Source organism: Martes martes (assembly GCF_963455335.1).
Source record: "Martes martes genome assembly, chromosome: 8".
NCBI classification, from domain to species: Eukaryota; Metazoa; Chordata; class Mammalia; order Carnivora; family Mustelidae; genus Martes; species Martes martes.
In genome coordinates, this window is record NC_137895.1 from 22,540,479 (window position 1) to 22,564,785 (window position 24,307).

The 24,307-nt window shown below is 37.8% G+C and overlaps 1 protein-coding gene across 1 annotated transcript in view; it reads right to left on the reverse strand.

Moving 5' to 3' along the window:
- APAF1 (apoptotic peptidase activating factor 1) overlaps nucleotides 1-24,307 on the reverse strand; it is an 86,717-nt gene continuing 62,410 nt past the window's right edge. The window contains exons 21-29 of the mRNA XM_080810432.1: nucleotides 22,001-22,120; nucleotides 19,744-19,860; nucleotides 18,189-18,314; nucleotides 11,174-11,293; nucleotides 10,733-10,858; nucleotides 8,959-9,084; nucleotides 7,088-7,234; nucleotides 2,436-2,599; nucleotides 1-105 (exon numbers count right to left, since the gene is read on the reverse strand). Coding sequence (XP_080666558.1) covers nucleotides 2,453-2,599; nucleotides 7,088-7,234; nucleotides 8,959-9,084; nucleotides 10,733-10,858; nucleotides 11,174-11,293; nucleotides 18,189-18,314; nucleotides 19,744-19,860; nucleotides 22,001-22,120 — 1,029 coding nt within the window. The 3' untranslated portion in view covers nucleotides 1-105; nucleotides 2,436-2,452. The remainder of the gene's footprint in view (nucleotides 106-2,435; nucleotides 2,600-7,087; nucleotides 7,235-8,958; nucleotides 9,085-10,732; nucleotides 10,859-11,173; nucleotides 11,294-18,188; nucleotides 18,315-19,743; nucleotides 19,861-22,000; nucleotides 22,121-24,307) is intronic.

Genomic DNA, 24,307 nt, shown 5'->3' on the forward strand with positions numbered 1-24,307 from the left:
GTAGATCTCAATAAATATTTACTGAATGAAAGAGGAAATAAATGAATTCTCTTCTTTACAGGCTCTTCACCATGCCAGTCACATCAGGTAGCAATCAGAGATAAACTGAGGAGATAAAATTTTGATAAAATTAAATTAGACATAGTTGATAAAGCATTAATAGAAAGGATGACAGCTTCAGTTTGAAGGCCTTTCACATTTGTTTTCTAATCAACAAAGGACAAGCAAGGAGTCTGAAACAATCTGAGAATGTTTTTCAAAAATATTTTAAGAATTTTATTTTTTATAAAATTTTTTTACTTCATGTATTAAAATGTATACCAAAGCAAAAAAAAAAAAAATCGTGACCTGCATCATAAATACAAAACAGTTTTCAAAACATATAGGACACATACAATGTAAAAAAAACCCTTTACATATACAAAATGCAATGTAATTTCCATTACAAAAAAATAAAGCAAGGGAAAATGCTTGAAAAATGCTCATCTGCAAATACAAAACAAAACCCTCCCCTTGACTGACCCCTTGAGCTGCCTGGAAAACTGCAGCTCCATGATACTAGGCTTCTCTTTTTCCTTCACATTACCTTGCTTTTTACCTTGCCTTTTTGTCATGTTACCTTTCTTCCCATTTTTCTTCTTATTTTAAAGACAAGGGCCAATCAAGGTTTTTTAAAAGCCGACGTTTGTTCTATACTTTAATAGTAACTGACGAAAAGTTACTTAATAGTAACTGACGAAAGTCAGGTGGCTTTTAATTCCAAAAGTTAATACTTTATACTCCGAGTTATAAATGAGTTCCTAAACACTGTACGCAAATCAAATTATGATTTGGATACTCTAAGCACAACATACATTTATAGAAATTCTTTCATAAAATTAAGATTTTCACATCACATTTATTTAAATCACAGTAAGCCTATAAACTAGTTCCTCAACCCATCATAAAAAAAAAAAAAAGCAAAATCTCCTTAATAATTCTATCTATGGCTCCCTTAAATGCTAAACAGTAATATTTAATCTAAAATACATCTGGAGTGGTCTAGGCCCTCCTACCTACACCACATCTAATACACACCAAAACAGAAACTGGCTCACTACTGACTTACTATTAACACTAATACTTCTTTGATTTAGTTTCTATTGCAGCAGCAACATTTTTGAATTTTGGTTATTTTCTGATATGAACCACATCTATTATTAATTTATTGCCATTTCCCTTAACAATGTATTGTCAGGGGAAATGGAGACTTAAACTGCAATTAAGGTTCCTAATCAGGACGTTAAAAAAAAAACTAGTTGATAAGCTTGTTCCCTCAAGAGCTATCTTTCCCGATCAGCTTTGGAGGGAGGAAGGGAGGGCGGGAAGGAAGGAGGAAAGGTGGGGAAAAGGAGAAGGAAAACAGCATAGCTGGTAGGTAGGTTAAAAGTGCCATCTTCCAGAGTCACAATGACTCTTTTGTTACTGCATAGAAAACCACTGAGAATTCTCTTGAAATTCACTTAGGACAGCACTGACCGCGCCATTCGTCTGAGTAAACAGAGTTAAAAGAAAATGGTTTTTTACTATATTTCTTAGAAAAATTCTGTTAAAACTTATCTTCTGTTAAAACTGGCTCCTCTCGAATTATTCTAATTTATAAAAATTCAACTATGGAACAATTGCTTAAAAAAAAAAAGAAAAAGTGAGGATTATGAAAGGTCAAGTTCAGTCAAGTAACAAATCTGGTACATGGAAAACCAGAGCAAGCAGGACAGCACCCAACTCAGAGACTGACAACTGGAGTCCAGCTGCGGCACAGATCTGCCATCAGCTAGTGAGGAAAAGGTAGACCAATAAAATCTTCTCTCTTCAACAGGTGTAATTTTTACTTCCCAAGATCTTTTGCTTCAAAGAACTTATGAAATCCAACACTCACTTATCAAGTGAATTAAAAGAAATGCTGCAAACTATGCAAGCAGACATAATATTTTAAAAGAAAATTTAAGGGGTGCAAATAAGCGCCAAGAATGTAATTGGGAGAACTGTCCCCCTTGGGGTATATGTGGTTCAGAAGGCAGGTCTGCTACCCTGAGGCACAGCCTGCTTAATAATAGCATTAAAATACATATTTCCCCCAAATTATTCTCATTAATTATGTCAACCAATTTGAATGCATCAAGAGAGAATTTTACCAACAGTATAACAAGGTACGTATCTACATTTTCATTTGCATCTTAAGGACAAACTGTTCACAATAATGATGATGATTATGAAAAACAAGATTAAAGGTGTGTTCATTTGGGAAAAAGCTACATTAATATTATTCATCCAACCACAAACACTTTTGTAATGAATGCAGTAACTGCAAAACAATTCACAGCTTTATAAAAAGTCGAAATACAGAGTTTCACTAGAATTTTTTCCAGTTCAAAATTAAAAAGAGATCAACTTACATTAATTCTTAACTACTTTACTCTAACATCTGTAAAATATATAAAATACCAAGATTATCAACAGTCACATATGTTTTGAAGTCAGGAGACACGTGTATTTTCTTAAGATAGGTTCCATTTGTGTAGAAGGTCTGTGAGGATTCCCCAGTGACAACATTCCACCACTGTTCAGAGAAAAATAAAATTCTCATTAGATTGGTAATTACTCTGTGCGATAACTGTAGTGCCAGCTAACTCCTTCACCCTATCACCTCCCCACTCTCAAACCTGAGGCAAAAGCAGGGGGAAAAGTCTAAAGTTTAAAGCTGAATATAGTATAATCAACTTGGTCAGCCTCTCCTGATTAATCCTGGTGACTGCCTCAAAGCTACCAAACACAGCCCCACTGCAAGGCATGCTGGGAAAATGTGCAGCCTATTGAAAGGTACAGACACAAGGCTGTACCAAGTCCACCATGGCTATGACTGAACTGAACTCTGCTGCCTGCATGTCTTTCTCATTGGAATGAACAGAAGAATGCCCCTCTTTTCTTTAAAAATGTCCCTTTGCAGACAGACTGGTATTCTGATAGACACTACCAGACAGAATATTCTCTCTACTGAATCTTCTTTTTCACCAGGAATGATTCAAGAGCCGATGACCAAGTTTCTCTAAAATAGCCTATATGTTTATTTGCTAAATAAATATTGAACATCTCAAATGCAGCAGGTGCTCTGGCCAAATCCTCCCTTTCTCCTCCTGATAACTGAATTCCCCAAGATTACACAGTGTTCATAGTCATTTACCAGATGGAGATCATAAAGCTTACTCATGTATCTCACAGCTGAAATAAGGGCAAAAGAGACAATGTACATGAACACCTTTTGAAAAGGGACACTGAGATTCAGAGTATTATTAACAAAATAATGGTGTCACTCATTGTTGTATCTGGGGCAGTGCCTAGAACTCTAGCAGCTGACTGGGCCAGCTATTTCTGTTCACTTAGTAATAGTAACTGACGAAAGTCTACCCCACGGACTTCAGTAAACCTCACTGACACAACTTGTACTAACTCGAAATTTTTCAGAACTGACAATTTTGCTTTATAAAATAGCAATGTAACATGACTGCAGAGGACACATTCCACCTACTTAAGACTCACTAGTTTTTAGTCACTAGAAGCAAATCATAGAGATAGTAAGGCCCTTAGAGATCACCTAGTCCAACTGCCTCATTTTACGAATAAGGAAACCACAGTTCTGAGAGAAAAAAGGCCTCATCACCCAAGATGATGCTGCTAGCAGGTGGCCAAGCTGGAACGGTTTCTGGTACCTAATCTAGTGCTCCCACCACCTCTCCCTCTATTCAAACAAACCACTCAGAAACACTACACCAGCCACTAACTTGAATATGGACTAAAAAACAATGACATTAAAAACAACTAATACAGGGAGTTTTTAGGGCATCGAAACTATTCCGTATAATACTATAATGGTAGACACATGTCATTATACATTTGTCAAAATTCACAGAATGGAGGTGCCTGAGCAGCTCAGTCCCATTGAGCGTCCAACTTTTTTTTCTTTTTTTAAGATTTTATGTATTTATTTGACAGAGAGAGATAGCAAGAGAGGGAACACAAGCAGGGGGAGTGGGAGAGAGAGAAGCAGGCCTCTCCCTGAGCAGGGAGCCTGATATGGACTGGATCCTGAGATCATGACCTGAGCCAAAGGCAGCTGCTTAACGACTGAGCCACCCAGGAGCCCCAAGCATCCAACTCTTGACTTCAGCTCAGGTCATGATCTCAGGGTCGTTGGATTGAGCCCCATATTGGGCTCCACACTCAGCAAGGAGTCTGCTTGAGATTTTCTCTCTCCCTCTCCCCTGTCTCTCCTACCCCACACATGCATGCATGCTCTCTCTCTTTCAAATAAATAAATCTTAAGAAGAAAAATTCACAGAAGGAACACCAACAGTGAACCCTAATGTAAACTATGAACTTAAGGTGCTAGTGATGTGCCAATTGAAGTTCATCAATTCTAACAAATGTACCACTCTATTGATACTCTGGTGATAGTGCGGCAGCGTGTGTGGGTCAGGAGATATGTGGGAACTCTATACTTTCTGCTCAGTTTTGCTGTGAAGCTAAAACTGCTTAAGAAATAAAGTGAATTAAAATAGTTAACATTTACTTAGGGTACACTATGCGACACTATGTATGTATGTATTAACTCCTTTAACACTACGTATATTAACATGTATTAACTTCTTTAACCCTCCCAAATCTGAAATAGATATTATACTCATTTTACAGATGAGAAAAATCGAGGCATAGAGAGACTAAACAATCTCTGTAAATCACAAAGCTAACGAGGGACAGAGCCAGGCTCTGACCTTAGGCAATCTGCCCAAGACTCACGCTCCTGACCATTACATTCTATTGCTTCTAAGGAATGGCACACCTGCATTTATCAGCATGTATTCCATATTTCAAATCAGACTTTCTTCTCATAAGAATGGTTTAACGTGGAATTGTCATTCTAACAGTATGTACTCCATGGCATAACACAAGTAAACAGCTAAATTACATTACCTTTTTACTTTATATATAGAAATAACTTTGAAAGTTAAGAGCTTTTTAGCTACTGGATGTCTACTTTATCTTACTGACATTCAATTTATATAGCTTGGATTCCTTAGTAAACAGACTCAAAAGGCCCATTTCTTTGGACACTACAGCAGCTGTTCCTTTTTACTTTTAATTTGCTCTGTGCTTTTGATAGTCTCATTAACATGCTGGGTGGATGCAGGCTGGGCTAGATCATAATCAGTTTAGCCAGGCTAGTAATCAAACCAGAGGGAAGAAAGCCTGTCACTCAAACATACAGACTGAATGTATAGTCTATAGGTTCTTACACTTTTAAGACACAAACCCCTACACTACAGACACCTATTCTGCTGCTGATTTCAAGGTTCTCCAAGAACTCTGAAATCCAGTCACTAATTACTATCACATCTTGTAAACCAGATTCATAATTATGTGACAGCCTTCTATGGGGCCCAGGGCATCACATGACATGGTCTCTAGAAGTTCAGTGTCAAAGCTGAGCGACTAAGTTTTTCAGCACTTAATGGAGCTCAAGACCCCCTGCATCATGCTCAGAGCAGTCTAAGAGTCAGTTTGTCTTTACACTGAAGGAAAACAAATGGTGATAGTTTCACGATTCCCCTCCCCATAACTAAAGGTGTGCCCCAAAAGGTATAGTTCAGTGCAACATTTTATAAAGAGCATTGTATTCTCAATGCAAACTCTTTGAAAGGGTTCTAACAAACATCCCCTCATACAGCTAAAAATTGTCCTCCTTATAAGCTAGATTTTTAGGCTGAGTAAAACTGCAATTATGTGGGTCTCATATAACCAAAAACTTCAAATTTTTTGAATATCTATACTGTGTCAGATAATTAATCAGAATCATTTCCCACACTTGGATGTTTTCAGGGAGAAATAAAAGTACTGTAAGATCTAATTTATTAGGAATCTATTTTAAGTGGCCAGTACAATATGTAGTATCTTTAATCCCTTTCACAAGTGAACCACCATTCAAAACACTCACTCCAAGCACTCCCCTAAGAAACCTCTGCTAACTCCATTATCTTTATGCAGACATGTCCCAGAACCCTCCTATACTTTAGAGACAATTTACTGTCTGTTTCCCCCAGACTATGAGACACTGGAAGGCAAAAACCAAGTCTTAATCACTGTGCCATACAGCAGTATCTTAGCACAGAGTGGGCACTTAACACATTTTTTTTTTAAATTTTATTTATTCATAAGAGACAGAGAGAGAGAGGCAGAAGGAGAAGCAGGCTCCCTGCTGAGCGGGGAGCCCGATGTGGGACTTGATCCCAGGCCCCCGGGATCACGACCTGAGCCGAAGGCAGACACCCAACCCTCTGAGCCACCCAGGCGCCCTTAACACACTCTGATGGATAAATAGATGCAAGCACCAAAAATGACCCTGAGGCATGACAACACATTCAGTCCTTGGCCTCTGTATTCTCTAAAAATAAGTTTATACAAACCACCTTACTGCATAACTTTTTAGGAACACAACCTCCATGAACATCAGTTTCCTCTTCTATAAATCAAGGATAATTAAATTTAAGCTTCACAAAGCTGGCTAATGAGATTATGTAAAGAAAGCATTTTGTAGGCTATAAAATAAAGCAGTATGTTGCCGCTATTATTCTCACTACCACTACAACAACCACTACTACTACTAATATTTAAGAAAAAAATTTCATGAAAGAATTTTTTTTCACAAATAAATTTTTTTAAAGACTTTCAAACCAAGAGTTAACAATTAGTGATGTGGAAAATAAAATTAAGTTAAACACCCAACTTTCTAGTCATTCTGATCATCTAAGTATGGGGCAGTATGAGAGCTCTGGGCAGAGAACATTCCTAACATTGTCATCAAAACTTCCAAGAGAGCTGAGGAAAGCAGCCTTCAAGATCTCAGTCTTATCGCTACCAGATGAGAATAACAGTAACTGCCCTTCCACTCTGCTGGGTTGTCAGAGGCCCAACTGAGAGAAACAGGAAGTGAAAATAGCTTGGAAAATAGGATACAGGCTGCTCTTTTCTTTCACAGTCTTTGAGGAACTCTTACCTTAAGATATCCTCCAGCAGAGACAAGCATTTTGCTATCTGGAGAAAAGCAAAGATCAGTCACCCAACCTCCATGGGTAGCAGCTCCTTCTTCTACTGAAATCGGAGCACACAAATGAAGCAGCTCCCCATTTGAGACGTTCCATATCTATACAAACAGGATATACAATGCATTAACAGGGTCATCCAGAAGTATTTTATATCTCTCCATCTCTTCTGGAACATATTTGGAAATCTTTCTTAAAAATATAATTACAATTCAGTGATACCTTAGGAGTTTTTTTTAGATTGCATTCTCTATCCAGTTTTTTAAAAAACACTAATTATAACAAAAATGCATTACTTAAAATATTTATCATAAACCATACTCCAAAAAAACAAGAGAAGAGAGCTTAGAACAACTGGTCAGAATGTTGTGACTTTTTTCATTTAATAAAAAGAAAATAATGGAAGAAGAAAGGAACAAACAAAAAAAGAGGCCTAAGAAACTACCTTAAAAAACAAACAAACAAACAAACAAAAAACCATAGAATTCTAATCCAGTATCTACCACTAAGAATTCTGACAGAGGTCATTCAAACACCTAAAGTCATTCAAATATATTTTAAACAATAAATCCCTAAAGGGTTTTATATGTATAATATACACCAAATTAATTACAGATGCTAATGCTTTCATTTATTTCCAGTGATAATTAATATGAGTAGTACTCTAATTTTTCAAATAAATGCCCATCAGAAAAGGAATAAGAAATACAGAGGCATCAACAGCAAGGGAAAACAACCAAAACCATCATTTATAAATGTAATGCAAGAGAATCAAATGGAGAAATTCATTAGAAAGAATTCAGCAAGACAGCTAGATATAAGCTAGATATATATGTACACACACATATAAATAGCTTTCCTACATTTTGAATAATCAAGTAGAAAAACAAAATTTTTGTTTAATGTATTAAAAAAATTTTTTTAATAACATTTGTTTAAATAAAGAGAATTTATTTCCTCAGGGGTTTCAGAAAAATGAAATACTCCATAACCAGTAAAGGAGCACTCTCATCCAAGAGGAGAACTCAGAGCAAAACGAATTTCCCCAAAGCAGCCCTGCCACTTCAGTTGACATGCATTTATTAGAATAGAGAAGGCTGGTAACTCAGTCCTCAAGCAAGAGAATCTTAATTGTCCTGGACAGCCTATCTGGTAATGCCTCCATTCCTGCAAACTGCATACTCTCTTATGAATTTTAAATCTTCCTTTGTAAAAAACAAAAAACTAAAAACAAGATGCTCCTCAAATACAATGGTTACTAACGCAGCCATCCCAGTGCCCAAATTTTTCCCATCAACTGCCGAATCCTGACACAACTAGAGGCAGGCAGGCCCATGAGGACTGCAATAGGCCACACTGTAAATGTGGACTATCTAACAGATACAGTTTCATTAAGAGATCTTTTCTTTCAGTGCTGCAAACTGCAGAATTTGCCATTTATTCACTTACAACCTAGTTAACGATTTATAAAATTATTTTCCTCAAATTCTGCCATTATAAACAATCTTTGGTTCGGGTCCAAGAATTCCGATGAATCATTTTCAAGCTAAGAGCAGACAGCCAACTGCAAATAACTTGGGCATTTGCCTCCTCGCATGCACAGACTCTAACTCATACACTTCACTCTAACTAAAATGAATTCTTTTCTGCAGAGGAGTGCTGCTGTGAATAAAACGTGCACAGGAAACAAAGCAAACAATGCCTCATCCAACCAGAACCCCAGGGCCTGTGCTTCCCAGTCACATTAACAATGTCCCCAGTGTGGTACAGAGCATTAGCCAAAGCTACAGAAAGAGCAGCGCTTTCATGTCAGCAAACATCCTACCCTGATTTCTCCATTGTCGTCTCCAGTCGCCAACAGGGTACTGTCCACAGAGAAGACAGAGCAGCGCACACAGCCTTTGTGGCCCCTCAGTTCATGAAGAGGGGAGAGGTGGTCAAAACTCCAAATCTGGAAGGCAATTAGGATGGTTTAGGAATAGTAAATACACTAAAAATAAGTACCTGCAAACGCTGCCCTGAGGGTTAGTTAGCCATAAATTCAATCATATGGAAAGTCTAACATTCCACAGTTCATAAATTTTCATTAGAAGCCCAAATTCCAACTTGCAACATTGTTTTTTTCTGCCTTTCCCTTTAATTACTTAAGTTAACTTCAGCTCAAGGGCCAAAATCACAGCTTCTGTAATCTTAACTTCTTTAGAAAGAACAGCAAATCAGTTAAGAGCATTTTAAAGAGTGAAGCCAATGTGAGTGTGAACCCTGGCTCCCCTACACTGACTAGTTCCTTGTGGCCTAACCCACATAAGCTTCTCTAGCTTCAGTCTCAGCACCTGTACAATGGGACAACAGTACCTGAGGTGTGAAGATTAAATGAGATAATAGCGAAACTCCTAGCACAGGGCCTAATATATGCCAAGTGTTATTTAAAGGTTAGTCACTGTACTATCCTACTGTCTCAGCAGCCAAAATGTTCTTTTTTTCTTTCCAGTATTCTCCCTTGTGGTCCTGTCATCATCATTTAACAAGAATTTACTGAAATTGCCATGTTCCAGACACTGTGAACTAAGAACTGATGGTACAAAGATGAACTGGATACAGTCCCTGTCCTTGAAAACTTCATAGTTTAATCAGGAATACAGACTTATGAATTGTTAAGTTAATAGTTATATGAAATAAATGCTCTAAGAAACTTGAGTAATATGTAACGGAACACTGAAGGCAGAGCAGCTCACCCTGCCTGAGGGCCAGGAAAGGGTTCACTCAAGAGCTGACATCAAATCTAGGTCTGGAAGAATGAGTGAGTCATAATGCTTCGAGGTAAAAAAAGGAATTTGTGTCAAGCCAAACCACATGCCCAGGAGATGGAGGTAAAAGTAGCCTGGCATAGAAGGAACAACGCAGCAGAAAGAGATGGTCATGGGCAAACGAGTCTGGCTTATAAACCACCGGGTTACAGAGGTGTTCCAACTGGAGACTCAAACAGCCGTAGGAAAGATAAAACTGGAAGAGGCACAGACCAGAGGTAGGTCTACCAACGAAGGAGGAGAGCCTAATCTTCTGGGTGGGGACAAGGAAGAGAAGAACAAGCCAAGAAACACTGAGAAGTAATCAACAGAGCATGAAAGGACAGAGCCCCACATAATTCCAAGGTTTGTAGCTGGGTAAGATGGGCAGATGATGAGGTCATTAACAAAGAGGAAAAAAAAGAAGAGAATGGAGTAGTCAATGTCCCCAACGAGGCAGCATCATTTCACTGGAAAGTGACTTTCAGAAATATCAACTTTTATAATTACATAAACATTTACTGTGGATGTGCAGTTAAATGTAAATCCCTTTCAGTGCTTTTTATCACCTATAATATATAGTAGAAACTACATTTTATTAGTAATAAACAAAAAGTCATCAGTAAGCTAGAAATCAAAAGCCCTCATGTTACCCATCTATCTATTTGACACCTAAATTCCAATGTCATCCTCTAAAAACTCACAAAATTTGAGAAGGACACGTAGACAGAAACATACTATACATCATTTGAACTCATAATACATAATGGATACCAAACTTTTATGCATGCACATTTCAACTATTTGACCTACCTTTGCAGTCTTGTCAGCAGATGTAGATGAAAACTTGGTAGCATCAGGAGAGATATCACAAGAAAGTACTGTATCCTGATGACAGACAAAGTCTTTTTCTATTCTTCCAGTAATAATACTCCATACCTTCAAAAAAAAATTCAGAAGTTGACACTTTTAAGAACATTTTGTATTACTGAGCATAATCATCTAGAATACATAGCTATAAAACAAGAGCTTTAGCACAATGGTTGTTCTGACCTCTTTAAGTGTCCTTTAGTACAGACGCTCTTAAATACAGAGCAGATGTAGGTGACTGCACTAAACAGAAAACAGGCATGAGAAAATAGAAATCTAAAAATCTGAGTAGTTACTTACCATCCATCTGCTTGCAGATTTCAAAATATAATCATTACAATATTAGAATGCTTTTTTAAAAAAGAGACCTGTACTTCAAATTACCTTCACTGTTCCATCAAATGACCAGGAAAGCAGTTTTGAATTTTTCAAGAGCTTAAAGTCTTTCACTGTTTCCTGATGGGCTTGTAGAAAGACATATTCTTCTGACTGCCAATTCCATACCTGAATATCAAAGAAATAAGTCTGTTATAATTCTTAACCCTCTCCTCATGATATCCCATTGGAGGGGTGCAGTAATATGTGTTCCACTCCCTAAAAACTTTTGTTCTCATGGCATTTTGGTAAGACAAAGAAGAGTACCAAGAAAGAATAAGGTATTTCCATTTTACAGATACAGAAAAGAAAAGCTGGGGTTAATTACCTTGACCAGAAGTAGAATAAAGTATTTTTCCTCCTAAATAAAGTTCATTTTCTTCAGTTGCTTGGAGAGCAGTTAATGATATCAGAAGATAGAGAAAAGCCATAATATGCTAGTGAGCTCACTCTCTGATTAAATTTTTCAGAGAAAATTATCCCTATTACATATTCAATTTCCTAAGCCCCACAAGCTAGGCCAAGACTGAAGATTCCAGCTCCACTGAAGCTACTGAAGCCTACTGGTCCTCCTGCCAGGGAAGGTCAGCTGACCAGAGCAGCTTCAAACCAAGACATGGAAATTCTAAGTTTCAGAGATCTTAGCTATCAGCTATCCCCTAATGCAATCCTCAAATTGACAAAGGAAGTGATATAGTACATTATTTTTCACATGGAGCTCCAGGAAGGATTCCTCAGGCACAGGAAAGGAGAAGAAATTGAAATGATGGAGACAGTGGATTCAAAGTAGGCTTGAGGTATGGGCTGGAAGTGTGATTCACAACCTGGGAAGAACATTTCAAATAAAAGGAATGAATGCTTGAGTTAAAGCACAGCAACAGGAAAACATGGCAAGATTATGGGGACTGGTTCATAGTTCAATCTGGCTGAAATACAGGCTATGTAAAAGAATCAGGGAAAAAAGGTTAGGAAGATATTCAAAAAAACAAGCCCAGCGGGCCTGATGAAGCTGGATTTCTGAGATGTGGGCAATGAGGCAGACTGGAACAGAATTTTCTTCCATTTTTTAACAACAGGAATAAAAAGATAAAGAAAAATCAGCAACCACCACAGGTATGCACATTAGTGATATTCTGGGTCAAGTTTTTGACTGGTAAAGTTCAACCGTAGAAATGGTTTTAGGCTTTCAGGCTTAGAGAAAACTGTAAAGAAATGACACTTCTCTTATCCCCTTTCTTCACTCCTTTATTCTCCACACTTAGCAGCCACCTCCCCACTGAGCCCTGGCTCTCAGATCGCTCTATCTCTCTGTCTCCAAGTGCTCATTCACAGAAGTTGGGGTAGGAGCAGGTTATCTGTATAAGGGGGCAAAGAGGCCCTAGAAGAGGAGCTGGAAGTGAGAGGAGTTTTAAGGAGAATGAATTAGGAATTTAGCATTTTAAGAACTCAAAGAGATATGTTGGCGGAAGGGGAGGAAACAGAGGTTTTCCCCACATCATATCAGAAAGGAAAGGCACTTAGTGTGACTAAACATAAAATACCCTATATCATTTCCACTAGGAACTTTCTGGCTCTCTCCTACTTTCTGAGCTTTACTGGACTAGAAAATCAGTGGTTACTGTTATTAAATACAGAGTGACCAGCACTGCCATTCCTCACTGTGTCCGATTCAGTGTTCAATCCTGACTTAGGTTCTTACTGCTGCCCCCCACATTAAGAAGTCAAAGAGCGTTCCTGAGCAGAGGTAACACAAAATTTGACAACCGCTAAGGGAAGATTAAGAATAGCCTTAGCAGTTTTTGTTGCAGAAGTTTTCTGATAAGGCAATGATGACAGGGATACTTTTTTTTTGGTTGGACTCAAAAACAATGTACTAATGGAATCACCTTACATAATAGCTAAACTTTCACCAGCATTAGCAAAATGTATTAAGGTTGAGTTTGCAGATGTCTCTACCGTTAGCTATAGTATTGGCAATGTATATACACTACAGAATTTTTTTAGCAGTATAAATAGTAAAATTTAAATTTTAAAAATCCTGAAGAATTTTCTTATACCTGCAAGAGTCAATATACTCACATACATTGGTTCAGGTAAACATGACTACTACTTGGGATTTAATTATCTCAAGAGAAAGGATCAAAAACTACCAAAGGTAGGCCTCAATTTTCACAACTCTTGGTACTATAAACAGGTGAGTTGATTTTACAAATCTTGGCAATAACTTTAGTTCAGTTCAACAAAGATTTACTGAACTCCTACTAAATTCCAGGCAGGCACACTGGGGATACAAAGATGAATAAAATAAACCTCCAAAATGGTAACTATGTGACATGAGTGTAGATTTGTTAATTAACTTAATCACTGTAATTATTTCACAATATGTACCTATTATATCAAATCATCACATACATCTAAAACATACACATTTTTGTCACACCTCAACAAAGCTGCAGGGGTAGGGGGGACAAATTTCCAATTAATTAGTCACTAAAAAATGAAAACAAAAACCCAGCCACCAGTCAATTCTTGGACATACCCACCAAGAGTTTTATTACATGAACGTATACTCATTAAAACATTTTAAATGTAAGAAGTATTCTGGGTAGAGCAGGAAAAAAGGATGAAACACCACTTAACTCATATTTCTAAAAATAATCTAACTCTGATCCTAAAAATATTCCTAGAAATTATTTCTCCCCCTGGCTGAGTATATCTGATGTTCAAGCAGGTCATTAAACCTATGAATTTAGCTTCTGACAGAAAAACTATACAGTATACAATGTCTCAGCAGAATCCCATCTGACGTAGTTTAGTTTTACCCATATCAAAGCCATCTGGAGAAGAAGAAAGGTGAATATCATGCTAAGTTTCATAGCTAATACATCAGTATCATGGGAGCCTGCAGTAAGTTTCTGCACTGAAACCAGATTTCATTCTAATCATACAAAACTCACAAAGACACAATGTAAAAATATTTTTTTGAAATACATTTTTTTTAACATTTATTTAAGTAATCTCTGCCCACAATGTGGGGCTCGAATTCATGACCCCGAAGATCAAGAGTTGCATGCTCTTCTGAGTCAGGTGCCCTGTCTAAACAGTTTTTAATACTATAAATATTGCTACTATAGGAAATATATATATACACACACACATAAACACACATACAAATACATTAAATAAAAGAACGCACAAACTTCTGTTGAACATATGCATTTATATCCCCTTCACTTTTAAAACTCTACTGCAATGACAAAGTCAAGACAATGGGAATGAAGACAACAACAAAATGTTGAAGACTGGGACACCTGGGTGGCTCAGTCGGTTAAGCATCTGCCTTCGGCTCAGGTCATGATATCAGGGTCCTAGGACGGAGTGCCACATCGGGCTCCCCGCTCAGCAGGGAGCCTGCTTCTCCCTCTGTCTGCCACTACCCCTGCTTGTGCTCTCATGCATGCGTGTGCTCCCATGCTCGCTCTCTCTGACAAGTAAATAAATAAAGTCTTTAAAAACAAAAAAATGTTGGAGCCCAAAAAGCAGGAGAATGGTAACTGACTTAACAGAACCAAGAAAACAGAATCCTAAAAGCATCAGAGAAAGACAAAAACAACAAAACTGACACTACAAAACTCACCAAATGCTCAGAAACTGAGGTCACTGAGGACATGAGAGGTGGGAGTGAGGATGGGGCGAGGACCAGAACTATGAGGAACTGTGGGAAGACAGCACCCATGCAGGCATTTGTTTTAAATCTCCCTGAAGCCTCCATTAAAAACAAAAATATTTGAAAAACAGCAAAACCAGAAATGCAGATAACAATACCATGTTAACTGACGAAGTATCCCCACAAACCCTAAGATACAACTGAGTAGGAACAAACTGAAAGCTGGAAGACTTGCATCCCCGCATCTCAGACAGAGCTAAAAACAACAGAATTCCAAAACAGCCAAGTGACATTCACTGGGATGTGCAGTGGACCAACAGGAGAGCAGCAACAAACACTGAAACTGAGTACAAAGAGACTACAGTAGAGTCTGGAAGGGCTACACCACTCTGGGACCTATGAACTCTCAAAATTAACCAGAACAATACTATAATCATGAGAAAAAACAGCCGGGAATAGAATCCAAATTGAGTATAACAGGATAATGGCAGCAAAGGAAAGAGAAGGTCTGAATAAAAATGAAAGAAGAAGACAGGGCAAAGCAGTATCATAAAAACACCGTATTTTTAATGCTTTATGAAAACAAAAGGAGGAAGAGCTGGAGAGCTACAAAGCTAGAGGTGTTAGCCTTTAAGGAGTTCAGGAAAACGAATTTGTGTAAAAAAGGAAAGAACCATCATTGAATACAAAGTTACTATGTGAAAAAAGAGTGAAGTGTAGAAAATGTTCCTCCAAACAATGAAAGCAAACCAGAAGGAAGTCTGAAATAAAGGGCACCAGCACAACTGAGGACAGAAGTACAGCTTTGAGAACAGGGGACCAAATGAAGGTTTACACACTAAATAAGGAGACACTACACCTACCCCTAGTTCTCTTCCCAACTTAGCTCCAAGGACCTGCCAGCCAGATTTATAACCTCCAGCCAGAAAGACCAGAGGATTCCTCTCTAGGAATCTCACAAGACCAGGACGAAAGACCTAAAGATACTGACAACAAAGATTCCCCATCCAGACTGTTTTTCAGAAAAGGTTTCAGTCAACACACAGAGCTTTCAATCAGCCTTTTAGTGTCCACTTCTAATAGTTAATGATCACCACACAGCTGAGGAAGACCTTTAAAACAAGAGGCCAAAACAACCACAACAGAAAAAAAAACACCTCGGAAGAAACAGCAACTATGCGTGAAAATTAAATTTTGAGGAAAAAATTATATAATTTATACATTATTTATATATCCATCCATTCTCAGAGAAGATATTACATCCATGAAACAAGAACACAGTGTTCTTCGAAAGGAATAAGAATGGACTCTTCAGCATTAAAAATAGTAGAGATGAGGGGTGCCCGGGTGTTTCAGTCAGTTAAGCACCCAACTCTTAATTTTAGCTCAGGTCATATCTCAGGATTGTGGGATCAAGCCCCGTGTCACACACTGAGTGTGGAGCCTGCTTAAAATTCTATCTCTTCCTCTCCTTCTGTTCCAGCTCATGCACTCTATCAATATATACATACACACATACACACCTAAATAGTAGAAATGAAAAACTCAATGAAAGGGCTAGAAGAGAAAGCTGAAGAAAACTCCCAGAAAATAGAGCATGGTTTAAAATGATGAAATGTAGGGGCGCCTAGGTGGCTCAGTGGGTTAAAGCCTCTGCCTTCGGCTCAGGTCATGATCTCAGGGGCCTGGGATCGAGCCCCGCATCGAGCCCCGCATCGGGCTCGCTGCTCAGCAGGGAGCCTGCTTCCTCCTCTCTCTCTGCCTGCCTCTCTGCCGGCTTGTGATCTCTGTCTGTCAAATAAATAAATAAATAAAATCTTTAAAAAAAAATAAAATAAAATGATGAAATGTAGAAAAAGAAAAGTACATGAAAAGTCCGGAAGATCCAGTATCTGAATGATGGTTTTTACAGAAAAAGAAAGCATACTGGGAGGGAGAGGGTTCAAAGGAAAAAATTCAAGTTTATTTGAATTGAAAACTGTTAAGTTTCCAAACTGAGAAGGGATCACAAAATGTCCAAAGCAATGGATAAAACAAATATATACCAAGGCACAACTTCATGAAATTTCAAAATCCTAGGAAGAAAGAGAAGATCCTAAAATCTTCCAGAGAAAAAGATTAGGAATCAGAATGGCTTCAGACTTCTCAATATGAGCTTTGGAACTTTGGGAGAAAATGGAACAATGTCTTTAAAGTTTTAGGGGAAAATAACTGCAAACCACAACCAGTCAAGGAAAGAACTGTCCTAAATTGCATTAAGGCAGAAAACACATTTGTAGTACACTCAGTCCACTTACTTATAATGACACTAATGACCTAAACAAAATTTTATTATAATTGTATTAGGATAATGGGATTGATAAAAGGGTGTGTGCATATGGCAAAGGTAACACAGGCGGGAAAAGAAGAAAAGCTAAATTTTTAACTTAACGTGTATCTTAATTTTCAGTAAATTCTCAAACCTAGAAATTGGTAACATTATAAGCGTGGGATATGGGGGCATGAAGATAAATATCAAAAGAAGTATCTAGAAGCTAAAAGAGGTAATTCTGGTGAATGCGTAACAGGGGGTATCTATTTTCCATAATGAGCTTTGTAATACTACCTATGTTTTTAAAGTATGTGCATTAGAACTCTGATAAAAACAAAGTGAATTTTTAAAAGAATATATAGTAAGCTTAATGCCTCTATATCCACAATCCTTCATGATGACAAACTATTCTTTTTTCACAGGATTTCATCCCTATAATAAACATCTTATCCTTAAAAGAATAAAATTATTTCAATCAGAGGGGCATGTCTCAGTTGGTTAAGCATCTGACTCTTGATTTTCGGCTCAGGTCACAATCCCAGGATCATGAGATCAAACCCTGAGACGGGCTCCGTGCTCAGTGTGGAGCCTGCTTAGGATTCTCTCTCTCCCTCTCCTTCTACCCCTCCCCTGTTAACAAGCATGCACTCTCATACTCTCTTTAAAAAAAAAAAATTTTTTTTTCAATCAGATTTTACTACTATCAAGAAAAGTAAAGAGCAATCATATAAATCTGGCAAAAATAGTATATTTACTGATACAAATCCAAATACCAAGGCAGGCAAGGGAACTCAAATGATTCCTTGATCGTCAAAATAAACAACCTTCCAGTACAGGGTTCACAAGTCAAACTGTCTGCCTCACCCACAGAAAAATATGAAACATGAATGGGTTTCATCTAAACCTATGTGTATAATCTCAGTGTATAGCCAAAGTAATAGAATCTTAAAGAAATGTTTAAAATGCACACCAGATTTGAGCCACAACCGAAGGGTTCCTTGCTGAAGTCAGCATTACATATGTTGGAAGTTAATCTTTCCCCTCACCTGAATTGAAGAATCATCAGAGCTTGAAATAAGAGTCTTCCCATCATCTGTGAACTGGATGTGCCACACAGTTTTCTTGTGCCCAATCCTGGATTGGAAGACTCTGTTGTTTAGGAGCTCTAAAATCTTCAAAATAGAAAAGCACAGAAAATTAGTACCATGAAATTCAGCAACACCCACGCATTATACCCCAAGACATTAAATTAAAATTAGACTACAGAAGGGTATAAAATTTCCATCTCATAGTGCTTTCATTTTAATTAAAGACACACAAATGAATGGTACACACCTATATACAAGTGTCTGCGCACACACACGCATGAACACACTCACACACCCCCTAAAATAAAACACTCACTGGAATGACCAGATAGCAATAGGAACCAGTGGTCCTTCTGCGAACTCAACTACCCAATTCATCAAACAAGTGGTAGCCTGGACTCAGCCTCCAAAAAGAAAATGACATTTATGAAGGATGAGAGAGAAGAAAGAAAAAAATTCTGGATGAGAGACAAGGCAAGCTCTTTATAAAACACAGAGAAGGAAAGCGAGGGTAATGAGGGGAACAAGTAACAGAAAAGAGGATATGAGTAGGCTGGGGAAGTACCCTGAGAAGACTTAGCAGGGCTAAAGACTAATACGCCAAATGCAGAGAAAAGGAAGTGGCACAGAACTCAAAAACTAATGACAATGTCAAAAAGGCTTTCAAGTGAACTCACCAAAGCAAAACAAAAAAAGTTCTTTTGCCCAAATTAAATGTACTCAAGGAAGCCTAAGGAAAATACAAATGATACTAAAATAGAACACTGTAGGAATTCAAACCTAACCTGCACGTCTGATAAAAGGCCCTTCAGAAAACAAAGGGAAACTGGGCGAATGAGAGCCTTCCCCAATGAGGACAGACAACCTTACAATTGCAACATGGCAAAGGCAGGCTAGCACCCTACCTGAGCACAGTGGCTCAGAGACTCAGGGTTTGAACTGTAGCTCTGCCACTTACTGATTTAATGAAAGTTGTGGAAACTAGGAGTTTAGACACCTGCAAAACAGGAATAACAACACCTAACATCCAGGGTTTTACAGTAATTCCGTGAGAGAAACTGATAAATACCTAAAAATGGTAGCTGTTTATTATTTGATTCTAGGCCCAACCAAATGAAAATCCCATTTCACAGGTTAAACAGCCCTGCACGGACATTCCCAATAAACCTTATCAGTACCAAAATGGAAACTTACACCAAGAGCTAAGGAGAAAAACAATGCTCTTTGCACAGATAGCTAAATCTCTGAGGGTGTTTGATATACTTGGAGAACAGTAAAATAACTAGGTAGAGAATAAGAGCACAAAAAGACAAGAAGTATGAGAAACAGTAGTAAAGGCAATCTGAAAAATATACTACCAACAGGACTGTAAGATTATTTTTAGTCTAACAGAAGAGTGACTAATATACCACAGGAAGATTTCTTTAGTATAAGCTACAATGCCAGACACATAGTCAATTTTAAATAACTAACTCTCCCGCACAGAAGGACTCTGAAGACTAGAACGGAATACCTCAATGGCTCCATCTTCACCTCCAAACGCAATGTACTGAAGATTCGGACTTAGGCAACAGCAGCTAACTTGAGCTTCAGTCAGATAATCAATCTGACCTGTTTTTCCATTAATGAGCTAATGAAAAATAAGGCACAATCAGTTATCAGGCCGTAAGAGCAGTATCTGTTCTTTAGAATGGACTTCAATTGAAAAAATAAAATGAAACAGAAAATAACCAACAAGAGCTCCCAGGGGAACAACAAAGCCCTATCCTAGTCTCAGCAGCTGCATTTAGCTCTTCACACCTTCATTTCATTTCACTTTGTGGTTCAAATACATTTTCATAAAATAAAATGAGCTTTAAAAGGTTTAAAAAGCAGCTGCTCTGTGCACCACCTGAGACACACCTGCCTGATTTATAATCCCACAGCTAGCTCTGCACCCAGTTTTCCATTTCTTCACCAAAAAAAAAAAAAAAAAAAAAAGTCCATTTTAATAGGGCTATCGTTTGTTAAAGTACACTTTTCAGATATTTTTCAAGGGGGCTAGTGATATGGGACTGAGGATACCTAAAAAGCCATATTCAAATAAAAATGGGTTTTATATCTCCTAAATTACTCACAAAACAGGATAAATTAAGATTCCACCTTTCTGAGTGGGGGAGAAGGGAGCTTTGGAGAAGAACCCATAAGTATAGTTTGGGTGACTGGACTTATAATGCTTAAACAAAGACTACCTAATTTCATAATATGTAACAATGCTAACTATTATGTTTTTAAGTCTCATTAATAAAGTCTCATCACTCAATTAAAAACTGTGACCTGGGAAACTACATCTCAAGCTTGAATCAATTGTCAGCTACCTCTCTCATACTGTTACAATCTAAAAGTCTTAAACCAGGGCGCCTGGGTGGCTCAGTGGGTTAAGCTGCTGCCTTCAGCTCAGGTCATGATCTCAGGGTCCTGGGATCAAGTCCCACATCGGGCTCTCTGCTCAGCAGGGAGCCTGCTTCTCTCTCTCTCTCTCTCTCTGCCTACTTGTGATCTCTCTCTGTCAAATAAATAAATAAAATCTTTTAAAAAAAGAAAAGTCTTAAATCATTTTCCAACGTGAAATAAGCAGTCATATTTGTTTCAGGTACAAAGATTACAGGGTATCAAAAAAGGTACTCTTTATTTTACAGTATCTTACCCAGCAGATTCTGATCTACTAGATATTCAAAATGAAGACTGAACCACTAAAATCTGAATTTATCTTCTTTCTCTCAAAAATCAATTTCCATATTTTCCTAAGTAGTGGCTAAAAATGTTTTGTTCACTTAAATGGAATTATTGTCAGTTTAACTACCCCTAACCTCTCCCACAAACATTGACATAGAATAAAATGATACTTTTATAGACATAAGACTTCTTTCTGAAGTCTCACAGTTATGACAACTATTAAAGAAAGGTTGCACAAATTTAATAAAGGTAATACAAGCATGAGGACACTGAACTTGACAAGAAAACTGCACTGAAAAATATCCTAAGTCAGCTAAAAATCCATAACGAGGCATTAACATTCAATTCCACACCACAATTCATCCCTGAAATATAGAGAATTAGGAGCTCCACATCAACATATTAAGGATGACAGTAAGACTTGTAAAATATAGAACAAGGGGTGTCTCACACCTTGACTCTGGCCCCTAACAGTAGTCAAGGAGAAATGGCCACACGCCAGAGACAGTTTACTTCCACTTATCTGTCTCCAGAATTTGGATCCCACCTTCATCCCATAACCAGCTCAGACTTCTGAAAATAAAAAGGACCTTATAGGTGAAGGAAGTGAGGCTCAGAGAAGTGTACAATTTACTCAAACATCACATAAGACTAGTTGACAGGAAAGCTTAAGCTGCACCTGTACCTCCTGAGCAAACAGTCACTGTTCTTTCCACTACAACAAGCTGAGCTTTACAGCTTGTTACGCTTTGCCCTACCCTCAGTCAGTCTGTCTCAAGTTCTCCTCCTGGACTCCATGCAAATCAAGGATGTGATCATAGATACCAACCGGAGAGGAGTGAAGTGAGACGAGGTATCACTTCTTTTTAATTCGAAATACAAGCATATTTGGAACTCAGCTCAAAACCTACATATTTATTCAACTGATACCTACCAAGCACCTGTTAGATACTATACAATTATGCCTGATCCCAAGTTCGAAACTGAATGAGAAAAATGTGAATTGTGAGTTCAATCAAAACAATTTTTCCAATTGTTTTCTAAAAACTACTCACCTGCAGTCGTTTTATATTGTCAGCTGCAAGAACCATCACTTCATTTTCTTGAAACACAACATCTATTTCTTGCTTTAACACTATAGCAGAGTTCTTACACACTTTTTTTGTCTCCCAGAGCTACTTAAAGAGATTTAAAAAACTAAAATAAGATAACCATATCCTGAAATATGTAGAGAAGGCTTAGAATCTTAAGCAAAATACAAAACATGCTTCATACTCAAAATACCTATGATGCTAGAAAATTTTCCATGATTAGATTATAATCCAACAACAAATATTTGTTAATTATATGCCATAACAAGTCATAGTACAGAGGAGTAATGGGTGCTAGAGCCAAAATGCCCAGGTATGAACTCTAATCCCCCCTGAAGTTGTGACTTGGGGCAGGTTACCTAACCCAGTGTTACTCAAAGTAAGAACTCCTACTAGTCCTCAAACTGTCTTGATACCAAGGAGCCTATACCAGAATGTAAATCAACTATATCACTAACGTACTGTTAGCCATATGCTTACTGATATGATTAATCTTTTTTAACAAGACTTTCCTGATGAAGGAAGCAGGGAGTTGAGTTACATTCTGGTTTGTTTATTGAGACTGGCACTTTAAGCAGGACTGACTTAACCTCCCTGTGACTGTTTCCTCAGCTGCAAAAAGGCCTGTTGTGAGAACCAGCAAATATAAGTATAGTACTTCGCATATGTCTAGCATACAGTAAATACTAAAAAAACTGTGGCTACATTGTGTATAAAACACTACATTAGATGCCACAGGGATAAACCAGGATCCCTGGTCTCAAAGACCTTACAACTGAAGACATGTGAACGAGCTGGAAGAGCAGTGCAGGACTGAAGGTGAGAAGTAAAGCGAACCTGTACTTAAATTCAAAGTAGAATTTGGAAAGTACCATAAGAGAAGGACACAGAGTTATAGGACATCAAAGGAAGAAGACATTCCCTCTAGGGAATACCAGGAAGGGCTTTGCAGAAGATTGGGAGAACGTGCATGAATGTTAAGATTTCAACAAGGAGAGAAATAGATAAACAGGGTATTCCAGACAGAAGAAACCGCATAAGCAAAAGAATCAGGGAACCACAGGGTAATGGGAAAACGTGAGCAGTCCAGTGTAGGTTACCTGTAGGAATAAACCAAAAGAAAAACTGCAGCAGAATGACGCCATACTGTGACGCAGTTCAGTGTAGACTTAGGAGTACCTACTTACTTTCAGTAGACAAAGGAGTCACTATCTGTTTTTGAGCAAAAATGAAATGACTGTATTGTACACAAAGAACATACCTTGGAAGCAGCATGTAGAAAGCCAAAAAAGAAAAGACTGTGGCAAGGATTAATACATTAAGAGAGGAAACATGTTGCGGCACCTGACTGGCTCAGTTAATGTGTGATTCTGGATCTCAGGGTTGTGAGTTTGAGACCCAGATTGGGCACAGAGATTATTTTAAAATAATAAAATCTTTAAAAGAAAAAAAAGAGAGAGAGAGAAAGAGGCAACATGTAATGAGCACCTAAACTTGAAATGAAAAAGGAGAATAGGGGTGCCTGGTGGCTCAGCTGGTTAAGCATCTGACTCTTGATTTCAACTCAGGTCACAATGTCAGGGTTGTGAGACTGAGCCCTGCAATGGGTTGCAATGGGCTTGTACCAGGCGTGGAGGCTGCTTAAGATCCTCTCTCTTCCTCTCCCTCTTCTGTCTCCCCTCTCTCTCTCTTCCTCATTAAAAAAAAGAAAAAAAAAGTAGAAATAAATGAAAGAAAATGGAAAGGCGAATGTTGCTGGGGATTGGAGGTGGAGAGGAATAGGGTGGCTGGGTTATGGACATTAGAGAGGGTATGCACTATGGTGAGCGCTATGAATTGTGTAAGACTGATGATTCACAGACCTGTACCCCTGAAGCAAATAATACATTATATGTTAATTTTTTTAAAAAATAGAGTAATTACTGATGGGTTAAAACAAAAAAAAAGAAAGAAAGGAAAATGGGAAGGCAGAATCCATTAGAATTGGCAAGTAATTAGATATGGAAATTTAAAGTGGAAAAAAAGAGTAAAAAATTAAGTCAATATATTACCTCATAATATATTTAAATTAACCAAAATACAGTTTAATCATCGGACTTCTCTAGCACCTGGCTCATGGTAATACTCAATGAATGGGATGTTTGGGATGAATGAGAATGTTACAGTCCATATAATAGCACTTTTCAAGGATAAATATTAATCTAGTAGTTTCTTGTTTTAATTCCCCCAATACTGCTCATCAATTTCTTAGTTTCTTAGATGTAAACATCA